Raw genomic sequence first — 20538 nt, 5'->3', positions numbered from 1 at the left:
ATTGTGGGTTTGCTTTTCATTCAAAAAGAGAGGATTGTGTTCTTCAGTTTTTCACAGAGAGGGAAAGAGGGAAAAAACTGAAGTTGGGTTTCTAACGGGTTAGATTTCAACCCGTTTCTACATGCACCCTCTTTTAAAAACTCACCGTTGGATGAAATCCAACGGCTCTTACATACCCCTCAAAAACACCCCTTATAACTTCCCACTCACTATAGACTCTCCCATAATTCAAAAGGTACTTTTATCCGGGTAAAGGCGTGACTACTTGCCCAAATCGAAACCCAAGTTGACTTTGACAATTGGGAAGGAGTCAGGCAACAAAGAAAGGTTGAGCAACTGCGTTTGAACTCTCAGTCTCTACTCAGCCAACTTGTTGAAGAAAGCCATGCTTGGGCAGTTCACCGTCGACACAAGAATCAAAGCACTCAAGATTCACTAGTTTAACTCGCAAAGAAAGGATTGGTAGCACATACTCAACCATTTCTTCACCAAGTGTGCAAATTCAAAATGATATTTAAATACAATATTTAAATTTTATTTTTATAAAAACATCTTTTATGTATCATTTCTCTAATGAAGGTAAAGCCCATCAATACTATGGGTCTCATCTCTATTAGAGAGATGATACACAAGTTGGTCTCTCTAAAGATGAAGGGAAAATTCTCATGTAACGGGATAACACTTTTTGCCATTCCCAACCAATAATGCAATGAAACGTATGATAGTCTTTCTACGGGTCATTGTGTTATTGATTAGGGATAGCAAAATATTGCTATCCCCAGGTAAATTTTTTGCTAAAGGTGGTCTCCTTAGCATTTATCAAACTTAAAAAAAAAAAAAAAAAAAAACTATATATGAGATATGACTCAATGTTGGTGGTAGTGATAGTGACAACGATGGTGATGCTTGTGGTGGCAGAGGAGCAAAACTACATAAGTATTTGTTCAAAATAAATCGTATTTTTAATGTATGCAACTTGAACCCATATATTTCCTTTATTAGCTTAAATAATAATAAAACTGAAATTAAAGTTGAAACTCTAATTGAGTCCTACTCATCACCTAGCTGACAGAGTACTACATGTTCGCTCTGTGTCAGAACACATTGGATTCGAATTACCATGAAGATTGTCTCTGGGCATCTCTTGTTGTGGATATAAAAGAAGCTTGGGAGGGAGCTGCAAGCATTCAACCTCTCCCTCAAGCATCTCTATAACTTTGTTCATCGAAGGACGATCGCTTGGCTTCAATTGTATACACCATAAAGCAGCTATAATCATCTTTTTTATTATTTTCTTTTCCTCTTCTGTAGCATCATCCATCTCAAACTCTTTGCCCATGCAAAATTGGTTTGAGACCCAAAGAGGAAAATAAATTTGGCTTGAATGCTCTATGGATGTGTTCAAATTCTTCCTTCTACTTGCCATTTCCATCAACAACATTCCAATAACTGTAGACATCAGCTTTGTATGAGACGCCTCCAATATTTTTGTAGAACAACTCAGGAGCCATGTATCCCATTGTTCCTCTTGCTGCTGTCAAAGAGACAATGGTATTTCCTACCGGATATAGCTTTGCAAGCCCAAAGTCAGAAATCTTTGGGATGAAATTCTCATCAAGAAGAATATTGTGAGGCTTGATGTCAAAATGTAGAATTTGCATGTCACAACCTCGATGTAGATATTCGATCCCTTGAGCCACTCCAAGAGAAATCTCATACATTTTCCTGCAACTTAAGGGGTTGCTTACTTCTTTGCAATAAATATATTTATCAAGAGATCCATTTGGCATGAAGTTATAAATTAAGGCACGCTTTGATCCCTCAACACAATAACCAACAAGTTGAACCATATTAAAATGGTGAATCCTCCCAATAGTAGCTACCTCACTTATGAAATCTTGTCCATTAGCTTTAGGCTTCTCCAACATTTTAACTGCTACAAATCGACCACTGCGTAACTTTCCTTTAAATACAGAGCCATAACCTCCTTCACCCAACTTCTCATTGAATCTACTGGTCATCTTTTTAATATCCGAGTAAGAGTACCTTATCGGACTGAGATTGTTATCAGTTTGCAGGAAATCTTCTATGTTGCTATACATTGACAAATGCATTCTTAGTCGTTTGTAGATTAGAAGAGCAGCCAGAAATGGAACCCCAAATATAGATCTTATTAGGAAAAATGCTCCTGCAAAGCAACATCACAAAAAGAATCACAAATGACATGCTTTATTGGATATAATTTATTAAAAACCTTACTCTTTGCTTCCATTTGTTTTTTCTACTGACTACAATTCTGCACAAAAGGAATATGCAAACTCTTACCGTATGACAGCAAAGGTTTAATACCTGCAAGAGATACAAGAAAAAGTTACCAAAATCAAAGGCTTGACAATAAATTTTGTTGATGCGAAAAAGTGGTTTGACACGTGGTTCGCCCAACTTAGTGATATTGTGTCTTCGGAAGGGAGTTATCTTCAGAAGATCAAGTTCCTGCAAAAGGGAACGTTCGGTAAGACCTTGGGGTACCGGTGCGGTACCGGCCGAAGGCTCTCCGATGCTTAAGTAAGTACGGATTTAGTAAATGTCAGATTACAGATCAAGCGGTAGCGTACCGTTGGTTTCTCTGTCCCTTCCTTTTGGGGAAAGGGGTCTCCTTATATAGGCCTTGGGAGGCGTGCTCTATGCTCATATTTCCGATGTGGGACTATGGGGGTGGATTGTGAGCATGACACGTGTCTAAGGGCAAAAGCATCAAGATGTATAAGCCTCGGTAGGGGTCCTGCCGAAGGGCTTATAGTGACAAGCGTCGATTCCGTCCACGTGTCAGGTGGTCATTGGTTGTTAATATACGATATAAACAGTAGTCCCCCAAGTTCTCTTCTGAAGGTTCTTCGGAAGGGAATTTGGTTCTCCACTAATGACTCGTAGATGCCCTGCCGTTCGGCAAGTTCGTTTGGGAGAGATTCCCTTGAGACCTGAATGGTCGCTGGTGCTGAGAGGGGTGAAGGCAGAGACGCTTCGATTCCCGCGCCTGGGGCGTGGAGACGCTTCGTCTTCCGTACCTGGTGTGCACTGACGCTTCGTCTTCTGGACCCGGCGTGCGGTCCACACCTCCATCCACAGGACGACACGTGGCTTGTGAAGTGACGCTTGACGGCCGCATTCATGAGCCGTTTGGTTTCCCGAGGCATACCGTCGCAGCCCTCTCCCTATAAATAGAGATTGCTCCAGACATAGAGCTCACTTTGCATTTGAGTTGACGCGAGAGCTTTGTGTGGGCGATTACCGAAGATAGTGAACGGCAATCGAGGCGATTTTCAAAGGAGCTATCGGCAGTCAAGGCGATTCCTGAAGCGTTTGAACGGCGATCAGAGCCATTCTCAAAGTAGTTCTCGGCAATTAAAGTTTCAACAGTACCCAAGGTAAGGTACCGTTCGGTACCCTCAAAAAATTCTTTCTTTTATTGCCATGCGTGCTTTCGTAGTATAGGCTTAGCCGATCGTCTGTAGGGCCTTTCCTTCGGTAGTCTAGTGAACTATAGGTAGTGGCGTAGACATCGGTAGGGTAGTTCATTACAGGGCCTTAGCCATCCTTTTTCTTTTTTCTTGTAGATGTCTTCTAGCGAGTCCTCCTTCGGCAGTGAGCCCAACGCGTTCGATGAGGAGTTGTCATCGGGTTGGAACACGTCCAGCGGGGCTGCGAGCCTCAGAGCCGAGAGTGGAGAGGGCACCGATGTGGAAGTTATCGATGAGGAGGTGACCTCCGTTCCTGTCCACGGCGTCGGCAAAGGACTGATGACGGGGCAACCTCTTCCCTTGGCCGCTGTCTATAGGGATGGTACTCGCGTCGGTACCTTCGAACGTCAGCCGGAGGCTTCCACCTCTGGGCGCGACGATATCGTCGCCGGTCCGTCCCGGCCGAGGGTTACGATCGTCCATCGAGAGCGGTCGAGGATACCGTTGGGCGTACCGAAGAAGACCCTGTTTGGGGTCGATTATTTGGAGCCGAACAAGCTTACCGAACGGGAGCTTGAAAAGATTAGGGCCGAATACCTCATCCCAGAATCGGTGAAGATGAGGATCCCGAGCCCGAGTCCCTTAGCGACCCCGGGGATGGCGAAGTCGCCTTTTTCACCGACGTGCTCCTGCAGGGGGTCAGGTTGCCGTTGCAACCTGCCGTCCAGAAGATTCTCGCCCAGATCGGGTATGCCCCGGGCCAGTACAACCCCAACTTCTGGGTGGCCCTGATGGGGGTGATTGCTGCATTCGGGATTGCCGGGGAGGGGGAACCCTCCTATGAGCAATTTTTTTTTTTTTTGCTTCGGGCAGGCAAAATCAAGCAGCCGACCCCCACTCAGGCTGAGATTCGGCAGCTCGAGAGAGTGAGGCTGAAGGTCCCGGCTGCCGATCGGATCTACCCCCACTTTCTCTTTACCGACAACCTGATCAGAGCCAGGCTCGTCGACCCTGCCGAGAGTAAGTATACTTGCGTTTTAACATTTCCTCTGCTTTCCTTGATTGATTTACTTCGCTTGCCGACTGACTGACTATTTTTGATCAGTGACGGACGCAAGGAAGGCTGCCGAAGCCAAGAAAATGAGTGAGTCGTCCAATAGGTGGCTCATGATGGGTCTGCAGGGCAAGAAACAAAGGAAACAGCCCTAGGCGCCTTCCGTTCGGCGGTCCACGGATCCCGAGGACGTAACCCTGGCGGAGCGGCTGCGGCAGCTGGGGGCCGAGCCCGTTGCCTGGCCCTCTGCCGAAGTTTCCGCTCCGAGGCAGTTGGATGCCGAGGCCGCTGCCTCAAGAGCAGCCGGTAAACGGCCGGTGATGGTGGACTTGGAGGCTTCGCCGGCTTCCAAACGGAGCCGTCCGTCGGAGGCTTCAAGGGCCGTTTTCGCGGCGGAGGACGACAACGGACCTACCGAGGCCATCACCATCGCCTGCCCGTCGAAGACGGTCCAATTCGTCAACCATATGATCCTCGGGTCGCAGATGGAGCTGCCGGAGGTTGACGAACTGCCGAAGAAGATACTTCAGGAGCAGGCGGGACGTGCCTTCCGACTGCAGGCAGCGGTAAGATTTTATCTTTCGGTGTTGTGCTTTCGTTATTTTTTGTCTTTCTGACCATCTTCCTCGTGTGCAGGCGTCCATGGAGATGTGGCTGTGCCTCAAGCGGGCCATCTCCGCTGCCGAACGGGCGAAAAGGGCCTACGATGACGGCAGGGCCAAGGTTGCCGAGGCCGGCAAGGCGCTCCAGGAGCACGCCCTGCTGCTCAAGGAGAAAGAGGCCGCCGAACGGCAAGCTCTCGCTTCGGAGGCGAAGGTGGAGCAGATGCGGGCAGCTTTGGAGGCAGCGCGGGCGGCAGCGCGGGATGCCGAGGCTGTTTCGGAGGCTGTTCAGGATGCCCTGCAGGAGTCTGAGCGAACCAAGGCCGCGGAGATCGAGGCTGCCGTTTAGTCAGCTGTCCAGGGCTACCGTTCATCTGATGAGTTCACTACCCTGCTGGACAAGGAAGTTGGCTCGGAGATGGCGGATCTACTGTACCGGTTCAAGCGGTACAATCCAGGACAGAAGCTGAACTTGAACTTCGCCGCTGATCCTCCTCCCCTTCCGGAGGGACTTACAGAAGAAATGATCGAAGATTATGAAGGGGAGGACGCCGCCGAGGTGCCTGGGTCTGCCGAGGCCACTACCGGGGACGAAGCCACTGCCGAGGCCACTGCCTGAGGACCTTTCTACATTGTACTTGTTAATTTGTTTTTATTTTTATTTGTTCCGAACACATTGGTGCCGAAGGCATCCTTAAATTGGAATTTAAAGTTTTTATCCAACTTTTAACTGTGTGAGTACGTTACATTTGCTAATCGCCGTAGACTTATTGCCGATCGAACGTTAAAATCGGATTTCACAAGCTATAACTGCTAATTGCCGTAGGCTAATTACTGGTCAAAAGTCATTTATTACCGTAGGCTAATAACGACGCTGTTGTCAAGTTTAAATTTTGACAAGTCCCGAAGGGATCTGTAGGGTAAAAATTTGAACGGTCATTCATTGCCGTAGGCTAGTATAGAATGCCGAAGGATGTTTAACATTTAGTTGCCGTGGGCAAAAATGATAATTAAAGGGAGGCTAAAGTAATAGTGCCGAGGGCTTTCTATTAATTCCATTAGAACAAATACATTGAGTAATTACAGTTCCAACCTGCCGTAGGCTAGGTCACTTGTAGTAGTATTTGAGATGTTCTACGTTCCAAGGATGGCCGAGGGCCTTGCCGTTGGAGCCTCTCAATCGGTAGGGTCCCGAGCGAAGGATACCGATGACTTCATAAGGTCCTTCCCAGGAAGGTCCGAGGGTTCCTTCCGTGGTATCCTTCGTCACAAGCGATACCTTGCGCATGACCCAGCCCCCGATTCGGAAAGAGCGGGGTCTGACTCTAGAGTCGTAATACCGAGACACACGCTGTTTGTAGGCTTCATTCCGAAGGTTGGCCTGTGCTCGGTGCTCCTCGAGTAGGTCAAGGCTTAGAGACATGGCCTCCTCGTTCTGCTTCGGTGCGAAAGCTTCCGTTCGGTAGGAAGGTTCGCCGATTTCCACGGGTACCACCGCTTCTGATCCAAAGGCCAGAGAAAAAGGGGTTTCTCCAGTGGACGTTCGGTAAGACGTCCGAATGGCCCACAGTGCTTCGGGAAGCTTTTCCGGCCAGGCTCTCTTTGCCTTGTCCAGCTGCCGTTTCAGTAGTTTCTTCACTATTTTGTTTATTGCTTCGACCTGACCGTTCGACTGGGGATGGGCTGGTGATGCAAAAAACAAGTTGATTTTCAAACGGTTGCAAAATTGTCTGAAGAGTTCCGAATCGAATTGCCTGCCGTTATCGGTAATGATAGCATATGGGATACCGAATCGGCAACAAATGTGAGTCCAGACGAAATCTTCAATCTTTGCTGCCGTTATGGTTGCAAGAGGTTCGGCTTCTACCCATTTGGTGAAGTAGTCAACGGCAACCACTGCATATTTTACATGCCCCTTGCCTTGCGGCATTGGGCCAATCAGGTCCAGTCCCCATTGTGCGAAAGGCCAAGGACTTACAATCGGTGTGAGAGGTTCAGCAGGGATATGTGGGACGTTACCGAAGCGCTGGCATTTGTCACACTTCTTCACCAGTGTATTGGCGTCCTGATGCATGGTCGGCCAAAAGTATCCCTGCCGAAAGACTTTGTAGGCGAGGGATCGGGACCCGGAATGGTCGCCACATACACCGTTATGAATTTCCCGAAGGACGTAGTCCCCCTGCTCTGCCGTAAGACATTTGAGATACGGGGTGGTGTAGCCACGTTTGTAGAGCACATCGTTGATGACTGTGTATCTTGCCGATCGGTATCTTAGCTTCCGGGCCTGGGCTTTGTCCTCAGGTAGGGTGCCGTTCGTCAGGTATAAGTATATATCAGACATCCATGTATCCTCATACCGTACGGCACATAACTCGGAGGCTACAACGCTTGGTTGGGCAAGAATCTCCACTGGTACCTTTCTTCCGACTTTGTCGTTTATCGCCGAAGCGAGTCTTGCCAAAGCATCGGCATGGCTGTTTTCGCCTCTGGGGATCTGTTTGATCTCGTATGCTTGGAAACTTTGGAGTAGCTGATGGGCGGTTGAAAGGTAGGCGTACATGGAGGCATCCTTTGCGGCGAATTCTGCCGTTACCTGGTTCACAATAAGCTGGGAGTCGCTGTGAATTCGGATTTGCTTTGCATTCATGCTCTTGGCTAACCGAAGGCCGGCCAAGAGGGCTTCGTATTCCGCTTCATTGTTGGATGTCCGAAAGTCAAATCGGAGGGCGTACTCGATCTTGAGTCCGTCCGGTGTTGTCAGCACTAAGCCCGCTCCGCATCCTTGCTGGTTTGCCGAGCCATCGACGTGCAAACCCCACACGGGAGTTGATGTGTCAAGGCGTTCGGCGTCTGTTTGATCCGGCAAGATGGTCTCGGTAATCGCCTCAGATGTCGGCCGTACTGTTGCTGGGGTAAGCTCGGAGATAAAATCGGCAACAGCCTGGCCCTTCTCCGCGGGCCTTGGAACGAACTGTATGTCGAATTCCCCGAGTTCGATCGCCCATTTGATCAATCGCCCCGAAATTTCTGGTTTTTGGAGGACTTGCCGGAGGGGTTGGTTGGTCAGGACTTTGATCCCGTGTGCCTGGAAGTATGGCCGAAGTCTTCGTGCCGAGACAACAAGGGCTAGAGCCAGCTGCTCTAATGGTGGGTACCGAAGTTCAGCACTCTGGAGTGCCTTGCTGACATAGAAAATTGGTAACTCTGCCTGTTTAGGTTTCCGAATCAATACCGAGCTGACGGCAGTTCCGGATACCGAAAGGTATAGGTAGAGAATTTCTCCAGGCAGCGGTTTTGACAACAAAGGGGCTTTGCTCATGTAGTTCTTCAAGTCTTGAAATGCGTTATCGCATTCGGCAGTCCATGTGATATCCCGTTTGCCCCCTTTCAAGGCTTTGAAGAACGGTACACATTTATCGGTAGCCTTCGATATGAAGCGGGTCAGGGCGGCCACGCGTCCGGTAAGGCTCTGGATGTCCTTCGTCGTTTTCGGCCTCTGCATATCGATGATTGCTTTTATTTTCTCGGGATTCGCTTCGATCCCCCTCTGACTGATCATGAAGCCGAGGAATTTCCCGGAAGATACACCGAAGGCGCATTTCTTCGGGTTCAGCCTCATCCGATAATCTTTCAGTATGCCGAACATTATTGATAAATTCTGCAGGTGTTCTTCGGCAGTTCTGCTTTTCACCAACATGTCGTCAACATAAACCTCCATGATGTTGCCGATGTAACCGGCGAAGATTTTGTTGACGAGCCTTTGATATGTTGCCCCTGCGTTCTTCAGACCGAACGGCATGACATTATAGCAGTACAACCCTTTGTCCGTTATGAATGCGGTATGTTCGCTGTCGGGAGGGTGCATGAATATCTGGTTATAGCCGGAGTAGGCATCCATAAAGCTCAGCAGTTCGTGGCCGGCAGTAGCATCCACGAGCTGGTCTATCCGTGGCAACGGAAAGCTGTCCTTCGGGCAGGCTTTGTTGAGATCGGTATAGTCTTGGCACATTCGCCACCCGCCTGTGGACTTTCTTACCATGACGGAATTTGCCAGCCATACCGGATATGTTGCCTCCCAGATGAAGCCGATGGTTTGGAGTTTTTCGACCTCCGTCCGCATCGCTTCGTACCGTTCGGCATCGTATGATCGGCGCTTCTATCTTACGGGCTTATAAGCGGAGGAGATGGTGAGTTTATGGCTAATCACGTCCGGGGCGATGCCGGGCATGTCCTCGTAAGACCATGCGAATACTTCCGAATGGTGCCGCAAGAAGTCTATGAATTGCGTTCGGAGGTTTGCAGTAAGTCTTGTGCCGATCCTAACCTGTCGATCGGGTTGTTCATCGCTCAAGGTTATGGTCTCCAATTCTTCGGCGGGTTGCGTGTGAGGAGTGGGTGATTCCTCTCTGGGGTCGTCTACCGGTCCCGTACCGTTCAGCAACCCCTGCACTGTCATGGTCTCGTCGGGGAGTTTGAACGAGGTTGCCTTGAGCGCCGTAGCGTAGCAAGTCCGCGCACTCAACTGATTTCCCTGGATTGCCCCCGTGCCGTTCGGGGTTGGGAACTTCATCAACAGCATGTGGGGCGAGAGATGCGCCTTGATCCTCGTCAGTGCCGTTCGGCCAATGATGACGTTGTATGCCGTCGGGCAATCGACGATGAGGAATTGATCGTACGTCGTCGTTTTTCTCGGCGCCGTGCCAAATGTAATTGGCAGTCTGACACTACCGATCGGTTGGACCAGGTCTCCAGAGAAGCTTAACAGAGGTGTCAACTACCGGTCGACTTGGTTGTCATTTATTCCCATCTCTCTAAAAGCTTCAGCAAAGAATACGCTCACGGAGCTCCCGGTATCGATCAGCACTCGCCCTACATCGTAATCGGCAATTTCAGCTCGGATGATCATCGGGTCGTCGTGGGGATAGAGGATTCCCTCTTCTTCTTCTTGGCAAAATGTGATCGGCTCCCAATGAACTTTTGGTATTTCCTGGAACCGATTCACCTCTATTCCGAGCACCTGAGGAAACTGCGCGGCACGCACATACTGTTTCATCGAACGGTGGCTCATCCCCGCAACGGTAGGTCCACCGCTGATAGTGCTTATCATGTTTATCTGCCGAGTGGGGTTCGGCACCGGCGCCGGTGGCTGCCGGGCGATATACTGGTCCAGTTTCCCCTCTCGGATCAGCCGCTCCACAATCTTTCTCAGACTTATACAATCTTCCGTGTTGTGGCTGTTGTGCTGATGGTATCGGCAGAATTTACCGGTTTCCCGGTTGTCTTGCCGATTGGGTCTTCGAATATTCGGCTTGGGTATGACCTCCTGTTCGTTCATCAGAACGGTTTCATACGTGGTATTCAGCAGGGGGAAGACCTCGTTGCCGTGGTCACGGTTGGGCAGGGGTCCTCGGTTGTCGTTGCGACCATACCGCCCTTTCCCTTTCTTTGGCTGATCTCTTCGATCGGCACGGTTGTCTTTCCGCTTATGGCCCGCCGAATATGAGTCGGCCTTTTCGTAGGATGGCGCCTTCGCCGAATAAGCGTTTGGCTCTGCATCCTCTCGGCGTGCTGAAGCGCTGGGTTTTGAGTTGAAGTATTCGGCCTTGGCGTGTACCGCTGCTTGCTTCATCAGCTCATCATACGTGCGCCAGTTGCTGCTGTGTACTAGGTATCGAAAATGCGAGGACCGAAGGCCACTCTTGAAGGCGCCGTAGGCTGCCCTATCATCTGTTTCCGGACACCTCGAGTACTCGTGACTGAAACGCGCCGCATACTCTCTCAATGGCTCATCTTCTCTCTGTCGAATCGTGTACAGATCGTCGGCAGAGTAAAGACGGTCCGTTTGGATCATGAAGTGACTAAGGAATATTTGCTTTAGCTCGTCAAAAGAATCTACCGTTTCCGGCTCCAAACGGTAGAACCAATTCAGGGCTGCTTCGGTAAGTGATGATGGGAATAGCAGACACTGCCCCTCGTCGCTCAGACCCTTGCATCCGATGGCAGACTGAAATGAATGAAGATGGGTCAAGGGATCTTCGGTACCAGTGTAGAATGGTATGCGCAAGGGCTGCACTTCCCGATCTTGTCGAGAGCGTCGGATGCGTCTCGTGAACGGCCCGGGCCGAAGCTTTCCCCATTCCGGTTCCTGGGAGTGAGCCTTGTCGTTTTCCATCTTCCGGACTTTCTGAAAAAGGAGTCGGACAACAGGATATCGGCTTGGAATTTCCTCGGAACCATAGTCTTCCGAGCGTCGTCGCGGGCTCACAGAGTGATCCTCCGAGTATTGAGTTGGTGCCGAACGGTAGGTGGAAGTTTGCGTATTGGAGGGGATGTACTCAGACGCCGACTCTTCTGCGGGGTCCAGTCCTCTGACTTTCCGAATGGGCGACTTGTCTTCTAAGGCGTTCATTCGGGATTCCCTTAGCCGAGCGCTAATCCTGATCGGAGACCTCTGTTTCTCTGCCTCCCGATCATTAAGCCGGTGTCGGCAATCGGTGTAGACCTTCTTAGGGACATGTGGTTGATCCCGTGGTGTCGGCACCACCAACTGTTTGGAAGGCGCGGGCGTTGCCCTTGCTGCCTTTCCGTACCTCCTCCTATGACGGGTTCCCAAACTCTCGGAAGAGTGAGTTATCTGGATGTTCTGCGTGGGCTGCTGGTGCAGCAGCTGCTGGGTTTTGTCCACTTTGGACGACAGAAGGTTGTTGTGTTCCTGAAGCCTGGCCATGTCCTTCCGCAGGGACGCGATTTGGACCATTAGCTCGGCTTCAGCGGTTGTTTGGGTTGAGGGGGCGTTCCCGAAGGGAGTGCATGGGGGTAGCGCTGGGCTGGCTCCAGCCTGCCTTCCGAATGGCACCCCTTCCTCCGATAGGAAAGTGGGTACTGAAGTGGTCCCCATGTGTCTAGGGGATAGTGGGTTAATTGTTTTTGTTTCGTTTCCCACAGACGGCGCCAAACTGTTGATGCGAAAAAGTGGTTTGACACGTGGCTCGCCCAACTTAGTGATATTATGTCTTCGGAAGGGAGTTAGTCTTCGGAAGATTAAGTTCCTGCAAAAAGGACACGTTCGGTAAGACCTTGGGGTACCGGTGCGGTACCGGCCGAAGGCTCTCCGATGCTTAAGTAAGTACGGATTTAGTAAATGTCAGATTACAGATCAAGCGGTAGCGTACCGTTGGTTTCTCTGTCCCTTCCTTTTGGGGAAAGGGGTCTCCTTATATAGGCCTTGGGAGGCGTGCTCTATGCTCATATTTCCGATGTGGGACTATGGGGGCGGATTGTGAGCATGACACGTGTCTAAGGGCAAAAGCATCAAGATGTATAAGCCTCGGTAGGGGTCCTGCCGAAGGGCTTATAGTGACAAGCATCGATTCCGTCCACGTGTCAGGTGGTCATTGGTTGTTAATATACGGTATAAACAAATTTGAAATTTCGAAACACAGATATATATACTCTATCTTGCTTAATGGTTGACTAAGACTAATTAGCAAACTACATCATATGAGGAAGAAGAGAGAAGGGAATTTAAATTAGGCAGACAAAATACAAGTAATAAAACTATTTAAAATTTTTAGAATTTTTATTTTCAAAGAATATTTGACATATTTTCTCCATATGTCTTTCTCATTTTCAGCTCTGTATCGCCTTATTTCAAATAAAACTAAACAAAACAAATGATTGAAAATGAGAAATAAAGCGTAACAAAAAGTCATAGATGATAGATTTAAACAAGTGACATTTGGAGAAATTCAGAAAGTTTGAGTAAGAAATTGTAGACTTGGAATATAGCAAATAATTCACAAACCTAATTTGTAGCGGGCCTTGAGAAAGCGGAATTGAAGCTCAAAGCCATACCCCAGTGCGTTATGTATGTCATGATAAGAAAAGTTTCTGTCCGTTTCGTACAAGAACGACTTACTCATCAAAGTCGTCCACTCTATTCTGCACCCGTCCTCCATATCTGATGCCGTTATACTCCCTTGCTTGACATAATTATACGTACTCATCGCAGACGAGTTCACTGCTTTTGCACACTTGAAGAAAGTTATAGGTGTTGTACTTGATGCTAATTGAAGATGAGAAGTTAAGTTGTAAATGGAAAGCGAATAACGGGGGATGAAGGAGAAGTCATTGTTGCGAATGCCAGGATCTACAACTCGGATTGTGAAGTTGTCGTAGTTGATTGCCTGCACATAGTATTTTCCCCGATTTATTGTCAATACTGTGAGGTTGTTGTCACAATAGAGGTTGTAGTAGTAGTAATCCCAGTTCGTGCAGTTGCTTTGATTTGTATCGTTGGCTAGTCGAAAGGGGCTGATTATGTTGTTGATGGTACCGCAGGCAGACGGGACGCACTTATCAGGGCTCCCATGGCTCTTCGTAATTGATGTACCAGTTATACACACTAAACCATAAAGAATATAGACAAACAACGCACTAAAACCAAGCAAGAATACACTTACTATAACGAGAACACATAATCTGCAAGTGCTTGCCATGGATAGATAAATTTTTAGACACACTTCTTGAATCCGCTAGCTAGCTTTGGTCAAGCAGCTGCTGCATTTCTATTGTCACGACTTAGAGGTCAAAGCCGCGTCTGACAGGAGCTTAATGAGTTTCTTCCAAGTGATCATTGACAAGAAGGCCAATTGCATGCCAATGAGTTTCTTCCAATAAATAGTGCTTTGCGTGGGAAATAATGGCATAGGAGGAGAAATGGTGGCCTTTTCTGGTCTAATGACTACAAACACAAAGTACAGTTGTGGGTATTAATTAAAACTGTGTCAATGGTTAAAATTATATTTCTTGGAGTCTTGAGATTGTCTCATTACGTTTTTGTCTCACTCTGATGCGCATGGGGTTTATTTTTCTTTACAATTTGTCTCTGGTACTTCGGCCAACGGTCAAAGCCGCGTTTTACATGCCGACATCATATTCTCATAAAATATGATAACGATATGATCAGATAGATATTTGGTTGCTAGAAGAAATCCATGGGCAAACGCATTAAGTCAAGAATAATGCTCATATAAAATCTTCGTTTTGCATGCTGCTAATGACATTTATATGTATTATATAAAGAATTTTTAGTCGTTTTGCCCCTTTAACTATTGGGCAATTCGAACTTACTCCCTTGAATTATTTCGTTTATTGATTTAATTTTTTTACTCGTTTAAAATAGTCAATATGAAACTTGCCGTTAGATTTCTTGAAATTTCATCTATATTTCTGTCTAAATATTGATTAGGGGGCATGTGATTTGTTTGTTGAGGGAATTATAAACAATAAAACAAATTCTTCAATCAAAAAAATTCTTTAATAAAACAAATTCCATTTATTGTTTCCATTTTCGCACCCAAATCCATACTCCTCCGCCTGCGAAAACCCCACAACCAAAAGACCTCCATTGCTTCCTCTGTTCAAGCTCTGTGTCACCAAAAACTAAACTGCCGGGCACAAAGACCAAATTTCCCTTATAACTAAAAATCCACTTTTAAAATAAGATCATCTTCTGCCGAAAATTCGGCAGAGTTTCCCCTGTAATTTACTCATTTCCCAAAATTTCCACCTGTCATCAAACATTTATATAACTCAATCATTCAGCATGCATTCAATTATATCCAAACAAATTAAGCATCATAATATTCTGATCTCAAGTCGCAATAAATCAAATAAATCCATTTGCTAATAAAATTCATCTCAACTTTCAGAACAACAAAAATGCATTGGTAATCTCAAACATTCTATCACTAATGTACATATAGTCATGCCAACATTAATTAAATAATTAACAACACGTAAACACCAATATCAAGAACATTATAATATAAGGCACAACCATCAAATTATAATATCATGCATAATATAGTGCTTAAGAAATTTAATTAAATCAATCCCTGTAAAGGCCCCCTCAAGAAACCCCTACCTCAATTTCAAAGCATAAATCCAATTTAGTAAAGAATAATGCTACTCTTACCACATTTTGTATACCACATTTCCATACCACATGATGTGCCACCTTACTTGAACATGTCACCTCATTTAATTTCATTTTACATTTTTTTAATCTTTCAATTAAACACCCTAGTAAAAAAAATTAATTAGATCTTACGTTTTATTCTCCACTCCATCTCTTTCTTCTCTTTCCCACCGCTGCAGCCTTCTCCCTTCTTGTCCTTCCAACCATTCTCCGTTCTCCATTCTTTTAGTTGATTCTTATTTGATTTCTAGCAGACCACTTTTCTTTCCTTTTTGCTTTATAAAGAATGATTTTGTCTAATTGTTTCATTGAAAATTAAAGGAGTCGAAAGGAAGAAAAATGTATTTATCATGTTAAGGGTTATGGGCCATTGTTCATGGCTGAAATTTCTCAGATGTATCTACGATGATTGGTCTTTTCCTATTAATTGCATTGATCCTGCTGTGTTTTTTTAATTTACTCTTTTGTATATTTTGTGATGTTTTTTTCCATTTGTTCTGGAAATTAAGGAGGAGGAAGGGAGGATGAAGGGTTTAAGGGTTAGAGGGACTTTCAAGAGGGAAGAGGAAACTAATTTGGGGAGACGAAGAGTGGTGGAGGAGGAGGACTCAAGAATATGAGAAGTCTGACAAAGTTTATTATTATAATAATTATTAAATATATTAATCAGAATGAATGAAAATAAGATAATTTAAAATGAAATTAAATGAGGTGGTATGTTCAAATAAATTATCGCATCATGTAGTATAGAAATATGGTATATAAAATGTGGTAAGAGTAGCATTACTCTTTAGTAAAACACAAGCAAAGCTCTCTGTCTCATGCAATATCATATTTTCCTTGTATCTCTCTTTAGTCCTCTCTAACGACTATCATGATGTATGCATGTTATCTCTAGATGTAGTAGTAAACAACTTGTAAATATAAGCTCCCTATTTATACCAGAATAAATATTTTATCACTAAACTTTTAAATAGTCAGCACGTTTTAATCTTGGTGCCCAAGTAATTTTTCTTCCACTCCAAGTCATTACAAGATGAGAATGGATATTATGAAGACACGTACTGGTGGGTTAATGACTCAACTATTTCTTTCATTAATATCCCAACAACTTGCAAGTTTAAAAGATGAGTAATCAATTACAAATAGAAGAACCTTGCACAATTGACTTGCACGTCAAACTCAAAGCAAGGGAAAACTGCCACCTTCAATTAGTAAACATTTTTCACTATGACCCACATCAAAAACTCTACACCATGAATTATAACGTTTTATAACACATTCTAAGACAATACTAATATATATATACATATATATATATATATATTAAAACTAAGCCTCTTATTCAATTGAACATATATAAAAATATAAAAATAATTAATAAAATAAAATGCTTATATTTACTGGAATAGTACTATAAACGTAAAATAATATATATTCAAGATAATTATTTATAAATATATATAATAATGTTTATTCCTCTGTAATAAACAATTTTTTTTATTATTTTTAAATACGGACTCTCACAGTTCACTACCTTTGCACACTTGAAGAAAGTTATAGGTGTAGTACTTAAAGGGGAGGGAGAATACAATTCGAAAAATGAAGTGAAGTTGTAATGGGGCAATGAATAGCGGGGGATGGAGGAGAAATTATTGCTGCGAATGCCAGGATCTACAACTCGGATGGTGAAGTCATAATGGATTTTCTACATGTAGTACTTCCCCAAATACAAGCGCAATACGGCGAGGTTGTTCACGCAAGAGAGGTCGTCGTTATACCAGGGCCGATTTGCGCCATTTCTTTTATTTGGACCATTGGTTAGCCGAAAAGGATAGATATTATATTGTGGATGCCACCGCAGGAGGACGAGATGCACTTTCCATTGCTGTTGTTGTGCTTAGCTGTAGTAGATTCGTAGATTAATTGAGAAACAAGCAAAAGGCAAAACACTAGAGCAAGAACAAGAGAAACTGCAATTGCTATTACGAGTAAGAAACATAAGGATCTGCCAAGAGATTTTAAGACAATCCTTCAATTCACTGAAGCAAGTCCTTTGCATTTGTATTGCTGCCCTTTGCATTTTGTGGTGGTGCTTTATTGTCACCACTTATTGGCCTCGAGCATTTGCTGATCATCTTTTTCCTTTTGCATATTGCTAATGACTTTCTTCCATGTGATCATTGGTGCAAAGGCCAATTCCATGCTCAGAAAATTGAAGTGGGGGTCAATGGCTGTCGCTCAAGAATTTTTTTCAATCATAAGAGACATTTAAATATAATATTTAAATTTTATTTCTATAAAACATAAAGGGTAGGAGACATCATCAATTTGTGTACCATCTTTTTAATAGAGGTGGAGTCCACTAATACCGTAGATCCCATCTCTATTAGAGAGATGGTACACAAGTTGGTCACTAAAGATGGAGGGGAAACTCTCATGTAACGTGATAACACTTCTTGATATTCCCAACTAATAACGCAATGACATGTATGATAACTTTTCCACATGTCATTGTGTTATTGGTTCGGAATAACAGAATAGTGTTATACCCGTTACATGTAAATTTTTTACTACACTAGTCTCCTTAGCATTTTCCAAAAAAAATAAATAAATAAATAAATAAAAAGTTCAATATATGAGATATGACTCAGTGGCGGTGGTAGTGATTATGACAACGAGGGCGATGCCTGTGGTGGCAGAGGAGCAAAACCACATAAGTATTTGTTCAAAATAAAATGGTAGTTTTAATGTATGCAACTTGAACCCATATATTTCCCTTATTCGCTTAAATAATAATAAAACTGAAATTAAAGTTGAAACTCTAGTTGAGTCCTACTCATCACCTAGCTGACAGAGTACTACATGTTTGCTTTGTGTTAGAACACATTGGATTCGAATTACCATGAAGATTGCCTCTGGGCATCTCTTGTTGTGGACATAAAAGAAGCTTGGGAGGCAGTTGCAAGCATTCAACCTCTCCCTCAAGCATCTCCATAACTTTGTTCATCGAAGGACGATTGCTTGGCTTCAATTGTATACACCATAAAGCAGCTATAATCATCTTTTTTTATTATTTTCTTTTCTTCTTCTGTAGCACCATCCATCTCAAACTCTTTACCCATGAAAAATTGTTCTGATACCTAAAGAGGAAAATAAATTTGGCTTGAATGCTCTATGTCTGCGTTCAAATTCTTCCTTTTACTTGCCATTTCCATCAACAACATTCCAAAACTATAGATATCTGCTTTGTATGAGACACATCCTATCTTTCTGTAGAACAACTCAGGAGCCATGTATCCCATTGTTCCCCCTTGCTGCCGTCAAGGAGACGATGGTATTACCTACCGATATAGCTTTGCAAGCCCAAAGGTCATCACCTTAGCCAAAGAAGCAGCATCAACAAATCACAACTCTAAGCAAAGCAAGAGAGTCCCACATCGGAAAACTACAAGAGATGGAGACTCCCCCTCACCTATAAAAGAAGACTACTCTTTCCTTAGAAGGGGACTGGCTCTTGAGTACTCTCTCTTCTGGATCCATCTCTAGGCTGAGCTTCTCACTTGTTATCTCTATATTTGGGTCTAATCCCCTTGTACAAATGTAAACAAACATTATCATAATGAGAACACCCTTCTCCGTGGACGTAGCCCATCATTCGGGTGAACCACGTATATCTTGTCTTCTATATGTTTATCGTTTGCCCAAATCCTCACACACTTGGTGAAGGTCCTCATCTTCATCCATCATCCATCACACCTCATCACTAAGTTGGACTCAATATTGGCCGGGCCATTTTGAGCATCAACAGTTTGGCGCCGTCTGTGGGAATCAACACAAAAAGCTTCTGTCGTTTCCCCCTTATTCAGTGTCCTTCGGCACTCTTACAATCGGCATCACCTAAGTTGCCGTTCGGCAATCCCATGCTGAAGCAACCGTGAGTGCCAAAAGAGTGACATGCAGAAGATAAATCCTTGCAATATAATAGTCCAGAAGAAGAGGAAGTATGTGGGCCACCATAGCTTTCCTTTACATGCCTTACCGTTCGGCACCTTTGATGAATATTGATGAGTGGGCTTCCAAAAGATAAGATTTCCATTTCTTATCTTGTGTCTTTATTTTATTCCCATTTGCCAACATAAATGGTACAAGTCCACCAATCTATTAGCCAATCATAATGTAGCTATCATTTTGCATGTCTTGCATGGCCAAACCACCATCTCAATTCAAAGTGCCATTCCACCAAAAAAAATGGCTAGACCCTTGCCGAACGGCAAGGGCCATGGAGAAATGCCAAACGGCAAGGGCCATGGAGAAATTTTGGAGTCTCAAATTTTCGAATGGCCCGGCTCCTTCGAAGGCCTAGCTCCGGAGCACCAAAAAAAATGGCTAGACCCTTGCCGAACGGCAAGGGCCATGGAGAAATTTTGGAGGCTCAAATTTTCGAATGGCCCGGCTCCTTCAAAGGCCTAGCTCCGAGCAAGCTTTGGGCCTTCGGCACCCCCGTGCCTAGCCACATTACCTTCGGCACCCCGTGCCTAGCCACATTGCCTTGCGACATGCAAGCTTTGGGCCTTCGGCACCCCCGTGCCTAGCCACATTACCTTCGGCACCCCCGTGCCTAGCCACATTACCTTCGGCACCCTCGTGCCTAGCCACATTGCCTTGCGACATGCAAGCTTTGGGCCTTCGGCACTCCCGTGCCTAACCACATTACCTTCGGCACCCTCGTGCCTAGCCACATTGCCTTGCGACATGCAAGCTTTGGGCCTTCGGCACCCCCGTGCCTAGCCACATTACCTTCGGCACCCTCGTGCCTAGCCACATTGCCTTGCGACATGCAAGTTTTGGGCCTTCGGCACCCCCGTGCCTAGCCACATTACCTTCGGCACCCTCGTGCCTAGCCACATTGCCTTGCGACATGCAAGCTTTGGGCCTTCGGCACCCCCGTGCCTAGGCACATTACCTTCGGCACCCTCGTGCCTAGCCACATTGCCTTGCGACATGCAAGCTTTGGGCCTTCGGCACCCCCGCGCCTAGCCACATTACCTTCGGCACCCCCGTGCCTAGCCACATTGCCTTGCGACATGCAAGCTTTGGGCCTTCGGCACCCCCGTGCCTAGCCACATTACCTTCGGCACCCCGTGCCTAGCCACATTACCTTCGGCACCCTCGTGCCTAGTCACATTGCCTTGCGACATGCAAGCTTTGGGCCTTCGGCACCCCCGTGCTTAGCCACATTACCTTCGGCACCCTCGTGCCTAGCCACATTGCCTTGCGACATGCAAGCTTTGGGCCTTCGGCACCCCCGTGCCTAGCCACATTACCTTCGGCACCCGCGTGCCTAGCCACATTGCCTTGCGACATGCAAGCTTTGGGCCTTCGGCACCCCCGTGCCTAGCCACATTACCTTCGGCACCCTCGTGCCTAGCCACATTACCT

The 20538-nt window shown here is 45.7% G+C and overlaps 3 protein-coding genes and 2 pseudogenes across 3 annotated transcripts; all 5 read right to left on the bottom strand.

The window, feature by feature from the left end:
* Positions 1-1057: 1057 nt before the first annotated feature.
* LOC117618107 lies at positions 1058-3120 on the bottom strand (annotated as a pseudogene).
* A 3102-nt stretch (positions 3121-6222) lies between these two features.
* On the bottom strand, positions 6223-9234 carry LOC117618106. The gene is made up of 3 exons (XM_034347727.1): positions 8850-9234; positions 7093-8741; positions 6223-6729 (listed from the first exon to the last, which is right to left on the bottom strand). The coding sequence occupies exons 1-3, from the start codon at positions 9232-9234 to the stop codon at positions 6223-6225; spliced, it is 2541 nt and encodes an 846-aa protein (XP_034203618.1).
* Positions 9235-9888: 654 nt separating this feature from the next.
* On the bottom strand, positions 9889-12012 carry LOC117618105. The gene is made up of 3 exons (XM_034347726.1): positions 10856-12012; positions 10489-10771; positions 9889-10356 (listed from the first exon to the last, which is right to left on the bottom strand). The coding sequence occupies exons 1-3, from the start codon at positions 12010-12012 to the stop codon at positions 9889-9891; spliced, it is 1908 nt and encodes a 635-aa protein (XP_034203617.1).
* Positions 12013-12910: 898 nt separating this feature from the next.
* Positions 12911-13612, bottom strand: LOC117618104. Its single transcript, XM_034347725.1, has one exon. The coding sequence runs from the start codon at positions 13610-13612 to the stop codon at positions 12911-12913; it is 702 nt and encodes a 233-aa protein (XP_034203616.1).
* Positions 13613-18381: 4769 nt separating this feature from the next.
* LOC117618103 overlaps positions 18382-20538 on the bottom strand; it is a 4663-nt pseudogene continuing 2506 nt past the window's right edge.

Source organism: Prunus dulcis, chromosome 2 (assembly GCF_902201215.1).
Source record: "Prunus dulcis chromosome 2, ALMONDv2, whole genome shotgun sequence".
Classification (NCBI taxonomy): Eukaryota; Viridiplantae; Streptophyta; class Magnoliopsida; order Rosales; family Rosaceae; genus Prunus; species Prunus dulcis.
Note: the sequence above shows the minus strand (reverse complement) of the source record. Positions and strands in the feature narration are given on the sequence as shown.

Coding starts and splice junctions, on each gene's coding strand:
- LOC117618105 (XM_034347726.1), bottom strand. CDS start 12,012: ATGGGGACCACTTCAGTACCCACTTTCCTATCGGAGGAAGGGGTGCCA. Junction 10,772..10,855: donor TTCAGTCACGAGTACTCGAG/GTGTCCGGAAAC, acceptor CCTAGTACACAG/CAGCAACTGGCGCACGTATG. Junction 10,357..10,488: donor ACCGTGACCACGGCAACGAG/GTCTTCCCCCTG, acceptor CGATACCATCAG/CACAACAGCCACAACACGGA.
- LOC117618104 (XM_034347725.1), bottom strand. CDS start 13,612: ATGGCAAGCACTTGCAGATTATGTGTTCTCGTTATAGTAAGTGTATTC.
- LOC117618106 (XM_034347727.1), bottom strand. CDS start 9,234: ATGCGGACGGAGGTCGAAAAACTCCAAACCATCGGCTTCATCTGGGAG. Junction 8,742..8,849: donor CGTCAACAAAATCTTCGCCG/GTTACATCGGCA, acceptor GCATACTGAAAG/ATTATCGGATGAGGCTGAAC. Junction 6,730..7,092: donor CTGAACCTCTCACACCGATT/GTAAGTCCTTGG, acceptor CTGAAACGGCAG/CTGGACAAGGCAAAGAGAGC.